This window comes from Zalophus californianus, chromosome 8 (genome assembly GCF_009762305.2).
Source record: "Zalophus californianus isolate mZalCal1 chromosome 8, mZalCal1.pri.v2, whole genome shotgun sequence".
Classification (NCBI taxonomy): domain Eukaryota; kingdom Metazoa; phylum Chordata; class Mammalia; order Carnivora; family Otariidae; genus Zalophus; species Zalophus californianus.
The window spans coordinates 74425245-74446509 of record NC_045602.1 but is presented as its reverse complement, the minus strand read 5'-3'; the positions used below and the strand labels follow the sequence as shown (position 1 = coordinate 74446509).

Below are 21265 nucleotides of genomic sequence, written 5' to 3'. Positions count from 1 at the left end.
ATCCTGACTTTTTACATTCGGAAGAGCTCAGTTGTCCCCAAGACTGCATTTTAGCACTCTCCACCCAGCTGCCCCATTCATCAGGGCGGGCTGGGAGAAATGACAGGATCAGGGAGAGCAGCGACTGCAGGCCTTAGGAGAGGATCACCCTGGGACTTCCTGATCCTTTTTGCGACCTGTGTGCCGCGCTTGGTATCCAGTTGTTTCAGGGGACTGCCTCCTCCCTCGCCTTTAATCCTTTTTAAGCCTTTAAGCCACAGGCAGTGATAACCTTTTCCACTGAGAAAATGTAATCGAGAGGTGGGTTTTAAATTTTGGTCTACACTAACCAAACCCGCCAAATAAAATACTCCGTTTATCACGATTCCTACAAAGTCCCTGACTGGGCTCGGCACACGCGGGAGGGCCGAGGTTTGCTTTTTCCCTGTGCACAACGTCCTGCTCGCAGGTTGCGGGAGATGACCTCTTCCCAGCCTAGTCCTTCGGCTATAGCAGCCAGGGCCGCGCCCAGGGCCTCCGCGCTCTCCGCCCCGCCCTCCCAGGTTCGCGTCCCCCGGCGCGGGGCCGTCCCTCGCGGGGCCGCCTACCCCGTCCCCGGCTCCCCGCGGAGGAAATTCTTCCCCAGCAGCCCAAGGCTCGCCTCACGTGATCAGCCGCCGCGGCTTCCAGCGAGAGTTTAAAGGTTATGGAGGAAATTAGCACGGACACAGTCACTAGCCCCCCAGAGGGCGCGCCCCGTTTTCCCGCAGCTCCGACGGCCGCTGTCAGCGCGCCGATCAGAGGCCTGTCCCCCAAAAGGGCACAGACGAGGTCCAGAGTAAATATGAAGTCACTTTGTAAAAACTAAACAAAGGCAAATAGAGCCGAGGTTCTACTAAGCTTTCACTTGTCAACAAGTTCTCGCGGCCCGAGAAGTCCAGGACATGTCCCAAAGGGGGAGAATGCCCCCAAAGCAAGGGAGGAGAGAATGAGTGTTTAAAAACTCACACACCGAGCCTCGCACGCCCCTCCCTTCCTCCTCTCCCCCACCGCGGCGGAGCAGAGCAGCTCCGGACAGAATGACAGACAGACGGGCCAATGCTCCCCAGGCTGCTCTCCCCGGCCTCGGTCCGAGTGGGGGTGGGGCTGGGGGAGGGTCCCGAGTCCCCCCCGCAGGGCGACCCCGCCACTGCCACATCTCCCGCTCTACCAGAGGGTTTTGGCCGGGGAGCCCCGGGGAGCTGCGCGGTCCGCGGGTCTCCCCGTGGAGACCACAGACGCGGTGTCCACAAGCCCGCAGCAAACGCACCGCCGCCCGCAGCGCCGCCACTCCCCGGGGTTCCGCGCCGATCCCCGCTCGGCTCCCCCGCCCGCCGCCGCGACCCGGCAGGCTCGCCCTCTCTGCGTCGTCCTCTCCTCCGCTCACTTTTCCCGTATTGCTCCCCCAACAGGCAAAACTTTCTATTTCCCCAAACACAGGAGCGCGCGCGCGCGTGCACACACATACACACGCACACACACATACACACACACACACTGACGTCTTTTGCGCATTTCCTGCATTAGAGGGAGGGAGACTCGCTCGCACACCGACGGAGGGAGAAGAGACCGAGGGGGAGAGCGGGCGGGCGGGCGGCGAGCGAGCGGCAGCCGAGAGCGGGGACGCGGGGAGCGCGGCGGGCGGGCGCCGGCGCCCGGGAGGTGGGGCCGCGCCGAGTCGCAGTCCCGGCCCCGCTGCCGCCGCGCTGCGCACCGACCGGTGCCGGCCTGCGCCCCGAGCCCGAGCGGCGGCCAGCCCGACTCCCGAGCCCGCGCGGATGTGAGATTCCGGGCTCCTGGCGCCTCCGGATCGCTGACCGCCGCGCCGCGCGGCTTCGCCCAAGAGGAGGCGGCCGGGCTGGCTGTGTGGCTTGTGGATTTTTTTTTTAAATTTGGCTCCGAGGAGGACCATTTCCTCTCGACATGCATCCCTCCGGATAGACTGAACATCCCTCGATCCATCCCCCGCCCCGCGCGGTCAGCGGCAGGCGCTGGGTGTGCGAAGAGGATCCGGGTTGAAATCTGCGCCCCCGGTTCTCGTCCCCGCCCCGTCCCACATCCCCCTCCCCCTCCCGGAGTCGAAATTTCCCGGGGATTATGTTTCCGAAAGGTAGGTAAGCGCCGGGCGCGGCGCCCGCGTCCCCGCAGCCCGGACCGGGAGAGCCAGCGAGGCGGCGACACAGCCCCCGCGGCTTGCCGCGAAGCCGACAGCTCGTCTCCTCTTCTGGGGGTGCTGCTGGTGGTAGGGGGGGAGAGACTTGCTCCAAACACGGACGTCCCCCAGCTCTCCCCCCCCTCCCTGTTTTCCGTTAGGAACCCGGCGGGGAAATACATGCACTCGCTGAGAATCGCCCGCGCCAAGGCACAACGCTACAAGGTGTAGGGACAGTGTGGGGTGGGGTGAGAGGGGACCCAGGAGTCCCCGTGGCTCAGAGCGCCGGGGCGTCGGTTCTTTATTCCTGCCCTCGGGGCGGACGGAGTGACCCCGGCCCCCACTCCCCGCCCCGACCATGGTAGTGTTCAATGGCCTTCTTAAGATCAAAATCTGCGAGGCCGTGAGCTTGAAGCCCACAGCCTGGTCGCTGCGCCATGCGGTGGGACCCCGGCCGCAGACTTTCCTTCTCGACCCCTACATCGCCCTCAACGTGGACGACTCGCGCATCGGCCAAACGGCCACCAAGCAGAAGACCAACAGCCCGGCCTGGCACGACGAGTTCGTCACCGATGTGTGCAACGGGCGCAAGATCGAGCTGGCCGTCTTCCACGATGCCCCCATCGGCTACGACGACTTCGTGGCCAACTGCACCATCCAGTTTGAGGAGCTGCTGCAGAACGGGAGCCGGCACTTCGAGGACTGGGTGAGTCGGGCGCTTCCCGGTCCGGGAGCCCAGCTGTGGGGTCCTGGGGAGGCACTCACGGCCTTGGCATTGGTCATGGGGCGCCGAGACTTATTGCCATCTGGGGTGTGTGTGTGTCATGTGTCTCAGTTGCCTCAGGGAAGCATACTCCATTTCGTAGTTGAGAAGTAGGCACTGGGGCAATGAGGAGGAGACTTGGAAAGAGGGTAAGGAAGGCCCTCTCCCCCTCCAGACAAGGGGTGCGACAGGGAGCTCGCAAGCTGGTAGAGCCCGCAGCCACTGGTGCTGAAGGTTGGCAGAGAAGCCGGTGCCTTCCGCAGGAGCGTGGTGGGCTGGCTGTGTGTGATTGTGTGTGGGTGGGTTCCTCCGTCCTTGGAGAGGCACGTGGAGCCCTAGACTGAGGGCTTCTTGCACGTCCTGGCTTTGTCCTGGGCCGCTGAGTGAAGAGCTGCTTTATTCCCTCCAGGAAGAAGCTAGCTTGTTTCTATTCTGTTGCCTGGTGGTTAGCTCATCTTCTGACATACAGGGAGAAAAATGTGTTCTCGAGGATGTCTCCCCCAGGGTCCCAGCAACGTAAGCCAAGCTTGTTTTGCCCCATGCATCGCCCATGCATCCAGAATGAGTGTTGTATCTTAAAAAGTGGTTCTGCTTGTGAGAAATTGGAAGTCAGTGCTTTGAATCCTACTTAAAGTTGCTCGATTTCCCTGTGTTGATTTTCAAGATGCTGTGCAATGAGATATTGCTAAGTCTGACATTGAGTTAATTGATTACACTGTCAGAATACTAGGGACTTGGAAACAGGCCTTCCTTGTCCAGGTACTGTGAACCAAATGCATTCAACCTTGGCAGCCAAAGAAGCAGGGAGAGCCAGTCTTCTTTTAGCTCTTTTTGGAAGGAAGGTGTTAAATTAGGAAATGGATTTCGGTGTTTTCTGATTTGCTCCATGTTTCCACCAAGAGCAGGTGTGGCTCTGGGTGCATATGTCTTCAGGGTTCTTTGGTCGATACAAAAAGAGACATCTCATGGAGAAACATAGAGGAATCCCCTTTCTAATGATTGGAAACAGACCACTTTATGATTGTCGTACGGTCAGAGGCTGCATATGAACCACCTAGGCATGTCACCTTACATATTTTTTTAAAAAGGAGATAGAGTCTTAGACAAAAATAGGAAAAAGGCGTCTTCTCTCTATGCTCACGCTGTGATGTAGTCTGCCCAAAACCATGGTTACAGGGCTTACGGGGAAGCTCCAACAGACCATACCAAGTACAACCCTGGGAGATTGGCGGCTTACATTTTGTGGAGCAGGCGAACCTTTATGGAATTCCAGAGAACACCAGGCCATTCCATCCCGTTCCATTCACCGATGCCCCTTCCTTCTGCCTGCCTCCCACCGCCAGAGTTCCCACTCACTCCTCATTTCCTTTCCACACATGGGCTCTTTGACTTAGGAGAGTAGTGAGCTGAAGGGGTACCTAATTTCAGGGCCAGAACTTAACACTCAAAACCTGTGGTTTTGAACTTGTTTTAGAACAGGAAGAGGACGGAAAAAACACGAGTATCGTCATGAGGCCCCGGGGCCTTTATTGTGCATGCAGATGAGGAAGATGGAGTGAGGCAGAGAGCAGGTGGGATGAACCGTAAGGCTGCTTTAGCCACAGAACACATCTCTGTTGGAGGGACAGGTGTCCGAGTGTGTCTGGTGATGCTTGGCTGGGGCCTGCCCAAACCCTGGGTGCATCAGGGCACCATCCCCACTTTGGAGCACTTGCAGCAAAGCATGCCGTGAGCACCAGCCTTGCCTGGTCATTATTCCCTAAGGTGCTCAATTTCATGTTGGTCTTGGCCCTAGACCAGATCCCCAGTGCAGAGGCAGGTTTTAGGGAGAAGCAAAGTCGCATGGCACGCACAGGAGGTAGGGCCCACACTTCCAATTGACCATGGCTTGCCTGGTGGAGAACGGAGCCCCCCGGCCCTCCCAGGCTACTCTCCCTGCAGATTCATGTGCTGTGTCCCTGATGTTTTCACTGTACTCAATAATTTAAAGTGCTTTCCAAAATCATCTCTCCTTTGTCTCATAACAAGGGTGAATTAGGTACAACAGGTATTGGACAGATTGAAAAAACAGAACAAAAACTTGAGCTACAAAAAGGCCAAAGTCACAAAATGAATTAAGTAGTAGAGCTGGTTCTGTTTGCTCACCTGGGGTTGGTTTCACTGGGGGATGCTGTGGCCATTCTGGTTCCTCCAGACCGGGAGGTGGGTGGGGGCGGTGGGGAGGCATCTGCAGAGGGGGCTGGCCCTTGGAAACAGACCCATTCACCTGGGCTGACGGAAGTCCCCATTCCCATTGCAGTCAGTGAGAGGACACCCACAGAATCACACCTTTGGGCAGCATTTCCCAGGCTCCCGGGCTCTGTGCTCTTTACTTGGAAGTGATGAAGAGATACACCCTTTCTCGGGTGTGGCCAAGAAATCTGGCCTGAAGTAAGGCGAGGTGGAGGGCATGGAACAGCTGCTTCTCTCATTGATGCGGACAGGTTCATTCAACTGCACCATGAATTCACATGTACTCACCCAGTTCCTGTTTTGTGCTCAGGCCCAGCCAGAGAAGTTTAGCACTCTAGGTAACCCAGGGGTGAAGGAGACTGTGGGTGACAGCCTAGGGGGCTTCCATTTCACTAGGGAAGTGATAGATACATGTAGATACTTAAGTAGCAATTAGGTTCTAGATGAGTGGGACTAGGCATATGTTCCAGGAGTTCAAAAAGGAAGTGTGGGGGGAGAGCTGGAAGAATCTGGAGGGTTCCTGGAAGGAGGCATGGATTGGGCGTGAGGTGGGGGGTAACATTTAAAGAGATTATTTACAAGAGGAGACAGCATTCCACAGGCACAGACACTGTGTGAAGAAAGGCCGAGAAGGCCTGTGGTTAGGAATGGGGAATCAGAGAAGCGTGGCCGAAAGTGAGGGTGCCTGTCAGCAAGGACCAGGCAGGATAAAATTTCCCAAATTTAAGACTTTTGTCTGAGTACCACCTGTGCTATTATTTACTTAAAATTTTTAAACATTGATTCTCTTATTTCCCACGTAAGCCCCGGTATGCTTGAAATCACCGGTTGGGATGTTGTAGTTACAGTTTTATTTCGTTCACGTTAGAATAAACACGTGGCCTCTACAATAAAAAGGAAAGATGTTCATCTCAGGTACCTCTCAAAACCATTAGCAATATGCGGGCCACACTTTGGAAACCCTGGAGTAGGAGAAAGTAGGAGAAAACTGAGGTGGATTCTAGAATGTTTAAAAGCCAGGCTGAGATAATTATTCTCCAGATAATGAGAGACGTATCAGTTGTGATGACAAAGGGGGTTGTTTTAGAGAAAGCTCATTACAGAGAGACGAGAGGATCTCACTTATACTGAAAGCAGAATCCCATTAAACACTATTGCAGCCGCAGGAATGAGATATTCATGCTGCTCTGACTTGAGTGTGCAGGAGAATCACTGGGGGGGGGGGAGGGGGCAGTGTTAGAAAGTGTTAGAAATATAGATCTGCCCACCACCTTCAGAGCTTTTCATTCTGGAGTTTAGGACAAGCGCTAGGAATCCTTACGTGTATCAAGCGCTCCTCGAGAGAATTTGACTATGCTTCGAGAAACACTGGAGTAGAATAGAAATTGTGGGCAGGGGAGGGCTCCAGATAATTATCGTATGAAGACTTTGTACACACAAATGTCCTGAGATTTTATAGTAGACCTTTGTAATTCCTTCAGCAAGATTTATGAGCCTCGTTGTGTAAAGGAAAGGTATTGGGGTTCATTAGGAGCGGAGGCCCCGTGAAGGCTGGATGGAGCTGCTTTGCCGTTCGGACGGATGGTGGGAGCGTGGTAGATGGCAGAGAGGGTACATGGAGCCAGCTCATGACAGCTAGCTGTTCCTGTGCACAGCATGGAGTTTGCTGTGTGGTCACCTCACTAGTGTGTGTGCTGAGCTCCGCGCTCCCCGCCTCTGAAGACATCTCTGTTTGTGTCACTCCCGTGCCGCCCCCATAATGCAGCTGTAAGGACAAAAATGTCATTTTCTGAGAGGTGGTTCCGCCCAGCGCTTAAGCTCTGAAGCCAGGCTCCTTGGGTTTGAATCCCGCCTCCACCACCAACCACATTTGTGACCTTTAGAGAGCTATTTAACCTGTGTTCCTGTTTCCTGTTTCTTCCTCTGTAAGACGTGGGTGATAGTAAATGTATCTACCTCTAACAAAAGGGGTTGTTGAGGGGAATGAAAGGAGTTACTACCTGGAAAGTGCACGGACCAAGGCCTGCCCTCAGCGAGAGCTCAGTGAATGTTTAGTTCCTACAGTTATTATTATGTCCCCTAAACCTGCCATGGAACTGGCCTTGGAGAAGGTTCTTTATTGACTTGATTATCATACAGGACCTAAAGAAGTCAAGTTTTTCATCATCCTCAAAATGTTTCTTTTCTGCTGGGTAGTCTCATTCGGCAAGGAATGGGACGCTAGTGTTTCTGTTTCCTATTTCCCAAATAGCTCATTGACAGGGTTTCCCAAAATTATCCCACCCGGCTGACCCTGTGAGATAGGCCTACACTGTTTTTGAAGGGGTAAGGCTCAGGGACTGTTGGCCCCAGGATCCCTTGGGGGGATTGTTATAACCCCAAGGCTAAGGCTGTTGGTTCAGATGCTGATGCTCTGGGCGGAGCCTGAGGACATGTGCTGTGGTTAAACAGGCCCCTGCTGAGTCTCACACTGAGGGTGGCTAGAGTACACCTTGATATACACTGCCTGAAGGCATATCTCTACCTTCAGGACTTCTGTAGGGAAATCTTAGAGGATCCGTGAAAACTTTTGTCATCATCTAAATGGAGTGAGGTGGGAAGGTCTAGAAAGGGATGTGGAAGGACTGGGAATGGCCAGATCTCCCTTTGTGTGCACCTATCCCTTGAATTTGTCCACCAGCAGCTGAGGTTCCAGGATATCTCCATACTCCCCTCCCTACAGACTCCTGTAATACTTACCATCTAATTAAATATGGCTCCCCTTGGTACACGATTGGTTATTTAACAGCTACCCTGAGGCTTAGTTCTTGCCCCAGTGCTATCAGGGGAAAGCTACTTGGCTTTGGGGCTCTGCAGTTAAAGGGCCTTGGGTCTCCTGGGCAGTCAGACCTTGTCTGTCTGTTCTGTTTCCCCTTCTCTGTGTCTTTGACCAGCAGATTTAGTGATTATTTGAGATCCTCAGTTCCCTACCTCTTCAGTGTATCTCTTTCTCTCAGATCTGTGGGTTCTAACTACAGGATGCGTCTACCACTCTCGAGGCAGGTGACCTAGGCTCTTTAAGCCTGTTTCTTCATCTGTAAAATGGGAATATAATAGTTCTTATAATAGTCCGACAACCTCTTTCGGTTGTTCTGAGAAATAAGGGAGTCTATGTAAAGTTCTTAGCAAAGGGCCAGGCTATTGTACATTCTAACAATTTTATTAATATTTGAAGAGTTATATGTGTGTATTCATGGTTTGAGAATCTTAAATCAGAACATATGGTCCAGTGATATTTTTCTCTTTGATTTGTGAATGTATTTATATGAATAGTCTAAAAATAAAGTTAATTTAGTTACACTTAACAATTGCCTTTTTGAAAATATTAGAATCTCTTGAAATGAGATTGTTTTGAAAAGTCTAGGAATTGTGTGGCCACTGTAGCCAAAGGTTAATTATTTGTTGAAGTGTACGACCAATTGAAAATAGGGATATTTGGGAGCTGCTGTTTTGGTTTTACTGTACCAGTTTCATCTAGTTTCATGGATCTCAGTGCTTTCTCAAATGCTGTTTTCTCCAAATTCCTAATTCCAGCCCATTTAGCTATAGCTTCAGAACTCATATATGTGACTGCCTCTGGTCATCGTCGTTTGATTGTGCAAGGGCATCTCAAACTCTGTTATGTCAAAAACTGTATGTCCTATGTCCCTCCTCCCCAATCTTTTTTTTTTTTTTAAGATTTTATTTATTTGTTTGAGACAGAGAGATACACAGAGAGAGAGCATGAGCAGGGGGGAGGCAGAAGCAGGCTCCCTGCTGAGCCAGGAGTCCTGATGCAGGGCTAGATCCCAGGACCCTGGCATCATGACCTGAGCCGAAGGCAGATGTTTAACCATCTGAGCCACCCAGGTGCCTCCTCCCCAATCTCAGCCTCCCATAGTCTTCCCCATGTCAAGAAATGGCAACTGTATCCTTCCAGTTGCCCAGGCCAGAAACCGTGAGAAGCCGTTCTTGATGCCTGCCATTTTCACACCCCCATATCCAGGCCAACAGCAGCATCTTTTGTCTTCTAAATATATCCCGGATCTGATCATCTTTGCATATTTCTGCTGACATCACTCTGGTCCAAGACCTTATCATCTCATACCTGGATTATTTTAACAGCCTCCTAACTGGTTCCCCATTGCCCCAACTTCATCAGCGTATGTCACGCAGCTCACACATCTCTTGGTAGAAACCCATATCTTTATACTCTACAAGACCAACATGGTCAGGCTCCTGTTATGACCTCTCTGACCCTACATCGCCTGCTACTCTTTCCCTTCACTCTTTTCCCAGCCGTAATGACCCACCTGCCACCCTTCAACATATTCACCATGTTCCTACCTCAGTCTTTGCACTGGCCATTCCATCTTTCTGAAATGTTCCTTTCCTAGATACCCTCATGGTTCAAGTTTAAAATTTTACCCTTGGGGGACCTGGGTGGCTCAGTCGGTTAAGCATCTGCCTTTGTCTCAGGTCACGACCCCAGGGTCCTAGGATCTAGCCCTGCATCAGGCTCCCTGCTGGGTGGAGAGCCTGCTTCTCTCTCTCTCCCTCTGCTGCTCCCCTTGCTTGTGCTCTCTCTCTCTCTTTGTCAAATAAATAAATCTTTAAAAATAAAATAAAATAAAATTTCACCCTTCATCTTGATGCTTTATATACTCTCCTTCTTTAGTTCTACTCTTTAGCTCTTATCTCTCTTATATATTTTTATTTATCTTTATTATCTGTCTCTAGCACCAGAACAGAGTTTCTATAAATGCACAGGTTTTTGTTCACTGTTCTTCTCTTGGGACCCCAGACAGTTCCTGGTCCCTTGTTGAATGAGTGAATGAATTTAAGTAAACAAGTGTGTATTCCCCTAGCACCTACTGTGGTAAGACCAAAGTTGTGTGGGGTCTCATTCCTGCCTCCAAGGAGTATGAAATCTAGCTGGGAAGACCAGTATGCTAAGCAGTTGAAGGAATTCTCTAAACAGCCTTCCTGTACAGTTGAAAGAATTGAGGAAAAGGCAGAAGAAAAGGATATTTTATAAAAATCTGTAGGATTCCTTGAAAATGTTCTTATGGGAGAATGCCTGTTATTTCCATGTGGCCGTTTGCACTAAGCTGAAGCAGCTCCCTCATGTGTAGGGTTTCCAAGAGTAGGAATTGTAAACGTTCTGGGTGCCCAGGGCCTGTGCAAGGTGCTGTGGGAAGGGGAGAAGAAAAAAGGCCCGCTTGTCCTCCCTTTGCAGAGTTTAAAATCAAGTTCAAATTCTCATGAGGGCCTAAGATACAAAACCCTTAGTAATTGGCAGCAATGAGAAATGAAATTTTAAATTCCGGTGCCTGGGCTTCAGGGCTGGAGCTCGTCGAAGCATATGTGGACAAAGCTTCGAGGGCTTTCACTTAGACTAAAAGAACTCCAGAGCAGGCCTGCAGTATTTTACATAAATAAAAGCTACACTTGGCAAAACATATTTCTCTCCAAGTTCCTCCGGGTATATATGCGCTGGTTAAGTAATTACAATCTATTATAATGCTAATCAACAGGATCGCACCTGTTTGAAATCCAGTTTTCTGGCAGAAAGCATGGGAAGTGGCCAAACGCCTGTACTGTGCTGGGATTGCAGAGGGGACAGGAACACACTGTCGTCACGCCAGCCTGCCCGCCACTAAACAGAATGGAAAGTCCAGAGGGACTATGATTGAGCCCCATAATATCATGCCTGGGAGGAAGGGGAGAAGCACAGTCTCTTACCGAATCCAAGCACAGAAATGAGAACCTCCCCTGCCCCATGCCCTCCCCGTCCCCTCTACTTCACCTTGAACTCTCAGAGAGGTAGTTTTTTAAGCTAGTGAAAAAGTCACCTTTATTTGCCAGCAAGGAGTAAACTCATTGAGCTAATGACCCCAAGAGGTAGATCAGATTCAGAATATAATCAGGTTCAAGAAGGGTTTAGGAAAATCATGGCAGGTGAACCTGTAATTAATTATTGAGGAAAACCATAGACTTTGATTTTGCCTATGTCCTTCTTGAATAGATTTGTTTTCAGACTATAGTATCTCCTGATGCCAGTTATGTTGTCCCAGCCAGATGTAAGCGTCTTGTGAGTAGAAGTATCTTCCTCCCAGTGACTCACCAAGCAGAGTATGAGCCACTCGGGAAGTACATGTAGCCACTCACTCATCTGTTGGTTGAATGAAAGGCTGCCTTTGGGGTCTGTCTTGTAGAGGTCATATAGGCAACACTCTTTGATCAGACTAACTTAGATTCTGCTCTTCTTAGAAGTGCACCATCCCAGGTCGCCTGGGTGGCTGAGTCAGTTAAGGGTCTGCCTTCGGCTCAGGTCATGATCCCAGGGTCCTGGGATCGAGCCCCGCATCGGGTTCCTTGCTCAGCAGGGAGCCTGCTGCTCCCCCTGTTTGTGCTCTCTCTCTCTCTGACAAATAGATAAATAAAATCTTAAAAAAAAAAAAAAAAGAAGTTCACCATCCAGTACAGTGCTGAAAAGAAAGATGGCGGAATCTACAGGAGATTCTAACTAGTGGACAAAATGGTTTGTTCATTCATTGCTCCAGCCATCCCTTCCTCCATTTAGCAAACATTTATTGAATACCTTATATGCCAGGAGCTGTTCTCATGGAGCAGATAGTCTGGTAGGAGACCCAATATAATCAATATGTAACATAAATATTCTGGTGTATAAAATTCATTAAGAAGGAAAGCTCATCACAAGGCTTTCTGAGCCTGGGAACACCTCTTTAGAGTTGGATTGGCTAATCCTTTTCTTTTCCCCCTCCTGACGAGGGAGTCCGGTACCTCCTATTAATCAGTGGTGTTGGACCTTAGGTTCCACATCTGTGAAAGCAGGAGGCAGCATAGATCTAGATACCCTTATATAAGACCTCTGTTAACAATGATTCTGACTGACTTGGCTGTCTGCATTTTGGGCCTTGATTTTGCTCGACCTAGCACTTGATGATATTTTATCTTTATTGTTTTCCATGAAGCTGAGTCTTGTATCTCTGAAAAACTGTCAGCTTCTGCTTTTTTCCCTCCTTATCTTTCTTTATTACTGTTATCAAAATCACAAAGCCATTTTTGATAGCTTGCTTCTTTACCTAGTGTTCAAGGCCTACAAAAATACATTTATTTTTTATTTATTTATTTTTTTAGATGGGGGAGAAGCAGAGGGAAAGGGAGAGAGAGAATCTTAAGCAGCCACACTGGGTGTGGACACGGGGTGAATTCACCAGTGAATTCCCAGTGTTGATCTCGAGTGGGGCTTGATTTCACAACCGTGAGCTCATGACCTGAGCCAAAATCAAGAGCCGGATACTTAACTGACTGAGCCACCCAGGCACCCCTACATTTATTCTTTAAATGGAGTCCTCTGTATCATTGAGCCATTCGAAGGATATTCTAAAAACAAACAAACAAGCAGAATTTCTGGAATGCAGGGCCTATGAATCTATCTCCCGACATTTTAGATGGATGATTATCTAAACCATTTTGGGCAGCTGAGAGAATCATCAATCAGCCACCAAGGATGGAACATGTAATCGACCAGTATTTGCCAGAGTATCTTTCAAAGAGTAGGAGACTTCTAATATTCTCAGGTTGCCGTGATCAAAGATGTTGGGAAAAGTTTCAGAGTCAAATGCACATTAGTATATTAAAGACTCCCAAGATGGCCGGTAGCAAAGGGACTTGTACACCTCTGTGTGTGTAACCACAGATTTCCCAAACTGATTTGTCATAGAATGCTCTTATTTGTGAAAAATTATTAGAACCATAGAACTAGTGTTTTGTGGACATATATTGGAAAACATAATGAGGAAAAAAAAGGAATGGACCTTCCTCAAGTGGGCCATTTGGGGATTTGAGATTAACACCCTTTTATGAAAGAGTGAAGTTGAAGAACTGTGAGAATTCACTGGAAAGGAAGATTAATGTGGGTTTTTCTAGTTGGCAAAGGCTTCTTCATAAGATTTTGAGCCAGGCCTGGTAGAATATGGAATCTGAATAGACAGGGAAGGGAGCCCCTTTAAGTTGGAAGAAGAGCATAAAAAATGTCAGGCAAGGATTTTGGGTGATGAGGGCAGTCAGGAAACCAGTGAGATTAAAGCAGGAATGCAATCCAAAAATAATTGCTTCATTAAAAAATACACACACACACACACACACACACACACACACACCAAAACAATAAGCTATCCAAAGAAAGAAAACAATGGATAGAATGGATATTCAGTCATTAATCTATCCATCCACCTAGTTTGCCAGCCATTTAGCAAATATATAATAAACACTTCTTATGTTCTAGGAATTTTGCTTGAGGCAAGGTGTTGAACAGAATCACTATGATCTATTGAACTCTTGGTTATCAAGGGAATCTATCCTAAGGGCTAACCCAATTTTCCAAGCTGTATTTCCAGCTAATTTTCTTCGTTTATTTCTTGATAGGCCTGATAGGGATGAAGACTAGCTTTGTAGCATCCTTCATGTTGCTGAGTGGTGGCTTGTCTGAAAGTAATGTGGGCTTTGGAGTCAGTCCTGGGTTGAATTCTAGTTTTATCAGTTGTGGCCACATGATATTGGGGAAATTCTTTAACTCACCTGTAGTTGTCCCCTCATCTGTAAAATGGGAATAATAGCTATCTTGTAGAGTTACTATAATGACTGATGAAACATGAAAAAGTGCCCAGCTTCTAGCAACTTCTCAATAAAGGGTAATTTATTATTGGTAATTATTTGCATTTAATATTTTTTGTTTGATATAGGTGAAGGTGCGCTTTTGTGGGAAGATTTCATTCAGTAATGGCCAACTGAGGGAGTTTCAAGCAAAACCTTTTCCAGTCCCTACTTCCCTCCCTTTCTGAAATACCTAGCAACGGGAATTCTGGGTTTGCCAGATTCCAGATATGCAGAACTAGAACCTCACACTCGGCCCTTCTTAGGCGGCCCCTGGGGTGGAAGGCACAGGAAACATGGATTACCTGCCCTGGGGCTGGCTTTGCTCTGGATGGATGGACCTACCTGATACACTACTCCCTCTGGAATTTTTGAAAAGCAGATTCAGTGTTGCATTTTAACCTGAACATCACCTGCATTCGCTTGTGGGCCTAATGGGATAACTGAGGTTCGAAGATTTGTTTTACTGTCCATTTTGCTGTGGTCCAGTGTACATCCCATTTCTCTGGGCCAAAGGGTCCGATTTCATTTTCCTACCATGTGTCTCTTCTGTAAGCCCAGCCTCTAATGGGATGCACGCCTATTGCTCTGTTCTGGCCTGACTGTTGGTAGGCACAAAGGTTCTCCACTGGGAGGGCAGGACTTTGCTTTTGACCAGGACATCAGAATTGCTAAGGAGTAACATGAGTTGAAGGATAGCCAGCGTTTTAAAAAGATTACTGTATGCTTATAAGGAATCATACGTTCCTTTGTTAATTTTCTATTAGGACCTTTTTTTTGTTTAAGCTCAGGTTTCATTTTAGATACTTGACATTGAAGTCACAGAACCGAAAGTAGCAGAGAGCTCCTCTGACCTCCTGAGGGATCCGTTCTCAGAACCTGCCTGTTCTTCTCTCCAACCATCTGAGTCCTTTTCTTCCTTCAAAACTTTCTTCAGAATTCACCCAAGAGCAGGGGGTCTGGTTCTTCTATTTTGTAGCGTTGTTACTTTGTGAACGTTCACTTAACCTCCTCAAACTTTTGTTTCTTTGTTTGTGAAAAAGGTTAGGAATAGTCACCCTTCTTGGGTTGTAGGGTTGCTGGCAGGAATGAAGGAGGTCCATGTAGGTGAAGGTTCTTGGGCCTGTAAGCATTAACTCTGTGTCCTGAGCATCTATTGAAGTAGGTAAAAAAAAGTTTGTTCTGGGCACCCAAACTCCTTTGTCTGTATCCTTTGCTCTCCCAGGACTCTGTCCTATTTCTGTGAGGTGCCCAGAGTTGCCAGATGAAGTACGGGAAGCCCAGTTAAATTTGAACTTCAGATAAACAACAAATACTTTTCTGCTATAGGTACATCCTGAATATTGCGTGGGACATACTTAAACTTATACTTACATACTTCCACTAACAAAGTATTCATTGTCTGGAATTCAGATTTAACTGGGCATCCTGACTTTTCATTTGCTAAAGCTGGGGCTTTGTGCCCCCCCCACCCCCCACCCCCGACCCAAGTAACAAAGCATGCCCAGGAAAGGATATGTTTATCATTTCTTTGTCCCGCTAAAGGCAGAGGAGGGACATTTGCAGTCACTTTAAAAAATGGAAGCCTTAGCCCCTTGTAAAAATAATTCCAGCATTTGCCAGAAGTAGGGAACATGTTTTTCTGAGGAACAACCCCTTTCTTTAGGGCTTCTTAGCCCTAAACTCATGGAGGTGGCCTCCTGCCTTAACACTTGAAGTCCAGTCCACCCCACTGGCCTGTTATGTATGTCAGGACCCCACAGCTTCTCCTTTTTCACACATTGAATGGAGAGCTCAGTTCACAGGAAGTGCAAGTCCCCGGCCATGACCACCTAGCTGTTTTAAAAGTATTTTTTTTTTTTTCATTTTAGAAAAGAATAGCTGACTAAAGTGTCAGGTGCCTGAGTACTAATTCATGATGATAGCTTTAGGGTTCATTTTCATATCTTTATTAGCCTGGTTCTCTGGAATCCAGGGGATTTATGTAAGAGTTGTGCCGTGGCCCTAACTACCCTTTTGGGGTGCCGACTTACTTATAGGTTGGTGTCTAGCCTCATCACCCCACCAGACATTTCGGGCCCTGCATGGCTCGCATCCTTCCCCCTCTCCCATTTTTCTGCCAAGGGGATCCTGCATCCTCCACGCTGGGAACCTCCTCCATGGGAGCTTGCTTCTCTCGTCCATGTCCAGTTTTTCTGGGTGCTCCGATCCCCACATGTCCATATTCCTGAAATACTAGGAATACTAATCACCTCTCCAAATCCCCCTCCTTCTTGGGCCTCTTTCCTAGAGCTCTCCAGGCTACAGCTCTTTTGGCCCTTGGAATCCTAGTAACATTTACTATTTGTGCCCTTCATTTAAAATTATTGATATCTCATGTTGATGGTTGGATACTCTCTGCCTGTTCTCTTACAGAAGCAGAAAAGGTCCCAGAGAGGAAGAACTCATGCCAGTTTATGCTAACACTTGGCATAGTGCCTCGCACAGAATAGATGCTTGATTGCTTAAATACATTTTAACATTAAATTATAATAGTATCTACCTAAATAGTAGGTGTTCTGTAGATATTTGTTCTGGAGTGTTCTTCCTTCCATGACAGAGAAGAATGTGTTATTTAAAAAATCACACACAGGGGCGCCTGGGTGACTCCGTCAATTAAGGGTCTGACTCTTGATTTCGGCTCAGGTCATGATCTCGGGGTCATGAGATCGAGCCCTGTGTTGGGCTCTGTGCTGAGTGTGGATCCTGCTTGGGTTTCTCTCTCTCCCTCTGCCTGTCCCCCTGCTCTGTCTCTCAAAAAAAAAAAAATCACACACACACATCTGTATGTTATTTTTAAACAGGAAAAGGCAAGGGAGGGTGCCACATGGGGTGGTCTTTTATCTTTTACCTTTATTTCAGCATTATTTAAAAAAAATCAATAAACCTTGCTTTTTTAGAGTAGTTTTGGGTTTGTAAAAAATTGAGCAGAAAGTACAGAGTTCCCATATACCCCCTCATTTGCACACACAGTTGCCCCATTATTACAGTTGACCCGTGGGCAATGAAAGGGGTCGGGGGCGCTGACCCCTGTCCAGTTGAAAATCCGAGTATAACTTTTGACTCCCGAAAACTGAACTACTAGTAGCCTGTTGTTGACTGGAAGCTTTACCAATAACATAAATGTAGATTAACACATACCTTGTATGTTACGTATATATTATATACTGTATTCTTACAATAAAGATAGAGGAAAAAATGTTATGAAGAAAATCATGGGGAAGAGAAAATACATTTATAGTGCTGTATTTATCCAAAAAATTCTGCCTGTAAGTGCACCTGCACAGTTGAAACCCATGTCGTTAAAAGGTCAAGTGCATGTATATATATATTTGACTTTTAGGAAAAGGCGAAAAAGCCGCAGCACCAGCTACTGCATATTGAAGCAGGTGGCATCACGGTTAGATGCGAAGGCTTTGCACTAGAGGGATGGGTTCTAATCCTGGTGGCACCACCGAACCAGCTGTGCATCCTTTTGACAAGTTGTGTAACCTCTCTGAGCCTTCATGTCATCATCTGTAAAACAAGATCAGTAATCTCTCTCTAATTGTGTCATTTGGAATGCTTAGAAAAGTGTTTATCACATGATAAGCACCCATAAAATATTAGCTGCTATTATTATTATTATTATTAGAATTCTATTGTAAAAAATAAGTTGTAGATTATCTGGTTTGGGACTTAATGTTGTCAGAGTCCATTTGATCTGATTCTGTGTGTTGCGGGGTCGCTTGGGGTTGAGGGTTGCTTTCCATCCGAGGGGCATGACTTGGAAAGATGGTAGTTCTGATCGTAATGAGTTACATAGGGAATCGCTATGTTTTGCTAAGTTTGTATTTGCTGCCTGCCTTCAAGCCTTTATAGGCCAGTATACATTCACCAAGGGCTACATTGACAGTGTGCTTGTTTATTCTTGATTAATTCAGCTCCACCCTAATGAGCTGTGTGACCTCGGGGAAGAAATTTAACCTCTCTGAACTTCAGTTCCCGCAACCGTAAAATGCGAATAGTCATATTGGCTCTGCCTATCTCATTGGGTTGCGAGACTCATTTAATATCCCTCTGCAAAATGAAACATGTGACACACATGTAAGTAGCAATGATGAATCACTTTCAGATTTGGGGAGAGGCATGGCATTTTCATCCAAAGTTTGCAGATGAGAAAACTGGGGATAGTGGTGTCTCCTGGTTGGGACTAGAATAGAACTCAGGTCTTATCTCCCCAAGTACCTGATAACACTGGACAGCATTTGGGTTTCTCAGCCAGCGTGCCTAGCTCTTTCACATGGTCAGGGCTAAAGATTTAAAGTTGATCTCTGGGCTTTGTTTCTAGGAAACTGGAGTCTTACGAGCCCACCCCCAGGCACAAGAGAACACGTCTCTTTCACTTTGCTTCCTTACTCCTTCTTGGCTCTTTAAAATTTTTTTCTTTATCACTGCTTATCATATGACTGTGCACAGACAACCGTGAAGCCAACTATTTTAAGGGGAAAAGGGAGGAAGACAGATAAGACAGTGATTCAGAAACAAGCAGGAAAATGGAGTCATGTGGTTGTCCCCTTGTGGGTGGGATGTACAGCAGTTTTGTAGACTGAGAAAGCGTCCTGAGTCCCTGGAGAGTAAATGAGACCCATCAGGCGTGTGTTTGAAAGCCCTTTCCTGTGTTCAGAGAAGCTTCAGAGCCCAGCCGGAGCACCCTCCCCTGGGTTCCCATGTGTGTGCCCTCATTAGAGGCAGGCTCCTTAGCTCTTGCCTGTCTCCCTACTTCCAGCCCTGCTGTGTGCCAGGGGCTGTGCTAGGAGGGATAGCGGCTCCAAAGGAGAGATCTCCTATCTACATTCAGGAATATAAAAAGGAGAAATGCCCACTTGAAAAGACTGATCATATTAGTTTTAGAGAGGGGAGTGGATTCTGTCCTGACCTATTGGTGGAAGTAGAGTGACGCCCACACACAGTAAGGCTGCCATGTGCCTTCTCTCATGGGATTTGGATTCTAGGCGAGTGAGCATCATTTGACACTTTACAAATTTAAATCAGTTAAGAACTTTTAGAATTTTTATCTACTTCTTGTGGAGGATCCATTTTTTCATTTTGCGGGGAGGAAAGAGAATAAGGGCACGTCACGAGTAATTTTTTCAAACTATGGGTCAGGACCCATCAATTGAAGTCATGAAATCCATTAAGTGGATCTCAAAGAGCAATTTTATTTTACTTTATTTATTTTAAAAAGATTTTATTTGCCAAAAAGAGAGAGAGAGAGAGCATAAGCAGGAGTGGCAGGCAGAGGGAGAAGCAGGCTCCCACCAAGCAGGGAGCCCGATGCGGGGCTCGACCCCCGGACCCTGGGATCATGACCTGAGCCGAAGGCAGACGCTTAACCAACTGAGCCACCCAGGCACCCCTCAAATAGCAGTTTTAAGTATGGAAGTAGAATAGAACAGTATTGAAATTATCAGAAGGCATTGCATGTGGTAAGGGTAAATATGGCTTTATAAAACTTCTGTTTCGGTTTTATTTATATGAGTATTATTTATATGATCTGTGGGTCCCAGTAAAAATAAAAAAAAATTAAGAAACATTGGCCTAGGACACCCATTTTCATTTAACAGAACTTTAATTAGGACCTGTAAGATGGGGAGAAGAAAGTCAAGAAGACAGTGTTCCCTGCGCTCAGTAAGCTTCTAATTTGTTCACCCAAACAATTCCATAAAGACAGATGCATTATGTTTGTCTGGGGGAAGACTGAGAAGAGCTTTGTGCAGGAGGTGGCTTTTGAAGAAAGGGTAGGGCAGACTGGCTCTGAAAAAGCTGCCCAAATCCTCCTCTGTGAACAAGTCCATAACAACATAGGATGCAGGAATGACCTGATGAACTGACATACTTTTTGTTCTCCAGGAGCCCCCCACCTCCTGACACCCCCTGCAAATGCTTCCGGGGTCTTGGGGTGAAGCGTCAGAAATTCCAGGTCGGAGGGCTCGGCTCGTGCCCGGTTTTGCACGGCGGGTTCCTGCCTCTCTAGTGACCTTTCAGCCTGCACAGGGTGGTTCTCCACTTTTTGATCGGAATGGGGGCGGTCTTTGGAAAATAATGCATTTTGACCTTCACCCCTCATGTTAATATATTCATCAGACATCTGTGCTTGTTCTCTTGATTCTCCCAGAGTACTTGTATGGTAAGAAATACATGTTCTCCCTCTTAACTGGACATCTCAGGGCAGCAAGACCCAGGGAAGTTAAAGGATGACTTGGCAGTTGGGGCAGATGAAGGAGCACCTGGGTTTCTTGGTTTTTAGAATGGGGCTGTTTACTGCACACGCACAAGTATATAGTCCCCCAAACATACGGAGTCCAGGAGGCCCAGGGCATGGCCCAGAAGGCATTGATATCAATACCATGACACATTCAATACCCTTATGTATTTATACATGTTCAAAAGGCATTCAACTGAATCAAAATTCCTCCCTACCTTTGTCTTTCCTTCCCCTTCCTTTTCTTTCTCTCTCTTTTCCTCTTAGGGATGATCAAGTGGCAGAAAGGTCTATGGAATATATTCCTTCCAGTTGAAAGAATGTAAAAACTGATACCTAGTAACAGAGCTTCATTAAATCCTCATGTATGGATGGAAAAATAATAGAGCCCAGAACTTAAGTGATTTGATCAAAATAAAAAAAAAAAATGCAGTGGAGACACAGAAAACATGAGCCAACAGGCTTCTTGATTCCTAGAAGGTGCACGTGGAGCTGGCTCTACCACACCAAACCCAGCCATCACCCACATGCCACACTCCCATCATCCGCCACCATCCGTCCCATCCAGGTTAGTGGTCACAAGTGAATGCCAATACCATGTGTCTGCAACTTTTAGTAAGGGAGGCTGATTTATTTATTTAAGTTTTCAATGTGCTCTTCAGCTGTTGGCTGAGGTTGAAGCACTTTATGAGCCCACACTTTGGGCTGACAAAAGTTGAAACTTGTCTGTTTGGTTGAGATAACCATGCCCCTGTCTCTTAGGGATTGGTCTTTACCTGTCAAAAGGATAGTAAAATCCGTGACTCTTGATTTCAGCTCAGGCCATGATCTCAGGGTTGTGAGATCGAGACCTGAGTGGAGCTTCATGTTCCGCGGGGAGTCTCCATGAGGATTTCTCTCCTCCCTCAAATAAATAAATAAAAGTCTTAGAAAATAAGAAATGCCATAATCAAATAGATTTGGGAAACAATAGATTAAATAAAGCTAAACATTTATTGCAGGACTTCTCAGAGCCTTTAATATGCTAATTTCCATTAATCTCCAGGATGACAGTTGAGTGACTAGTGTTCCCAAGCTCATTTGATCATGCAACACTGTTTTGGGGAGAGAAGCTGAG

The 21265-nt window shown here is 47.3% G+C and overlaps 2 protein-coding genes across 4 annotated transcripts in view; both read left to right on the top strand.

Moving 5' to 3' along the window:
• The first annotated feature begins 685 nt into the window (after window positions 1-685).
• On the top strand, window positions 686-2432 carry LOC113938458 (translation initiation factor IF-2-like). Its single transcript, XM_027623858.1, has 3 exons — window positions 686-817; window positions 1193-1365; window positions 1546-2432. The coding sequence occupies exons 1-3, from the start codon at window positions 686-688 to the stop codon at window positions 2399-2401; spliced, it is 1161 nt and encodes a 386-aa protein (XP_027479659.1). The 3' UTR covers window positions 2402-2432.
• Window positions 1692-21265, top strand: part of PRKCE (protein kinase C epsilon) — a 474803-nt gene continuing 455229 nt past the window's right edge. For all 3 annotated transcript variants that reach the window (XR_003524573.1, XM_027621307.2, XM_027621308.1), the window contains exon 1: window positions 1692-2876. Coding sequence is in view for 2 of the 3 variants with exons in the window: in XM_027621307.2 (XP_027477108.1) it covers window positions 2529-2876 (348 nt within the window). In the remaining variant the exon portion in view is untranslated. The remainder of the gene's footprint in view (window positions 2877-21265) is intronic.

Coding starts and splice junctions, on each gene's coding strand:
- LOC113938458 (XM_027623858.1), top strand. CDS start 686: ATGGAGGAAATTAGCACGGACACAGTCACTAGCCCCCCAGAGGGCGCG. Junction 818..1,192: donor GGGCACAGACGAGGTCCAGA/GTAAATATGAAG, acceptor CCGCTCTACCAG/AGGGTTTTGGCCGGGGAGCC. Junction 1,366..1,545: donor CCGCCCGCCGCCGCGACCCG/GCAGGCTCGCCC, acceptor TTCCTGCATTAG/AGGGAGGGAGACTCGCTCGC.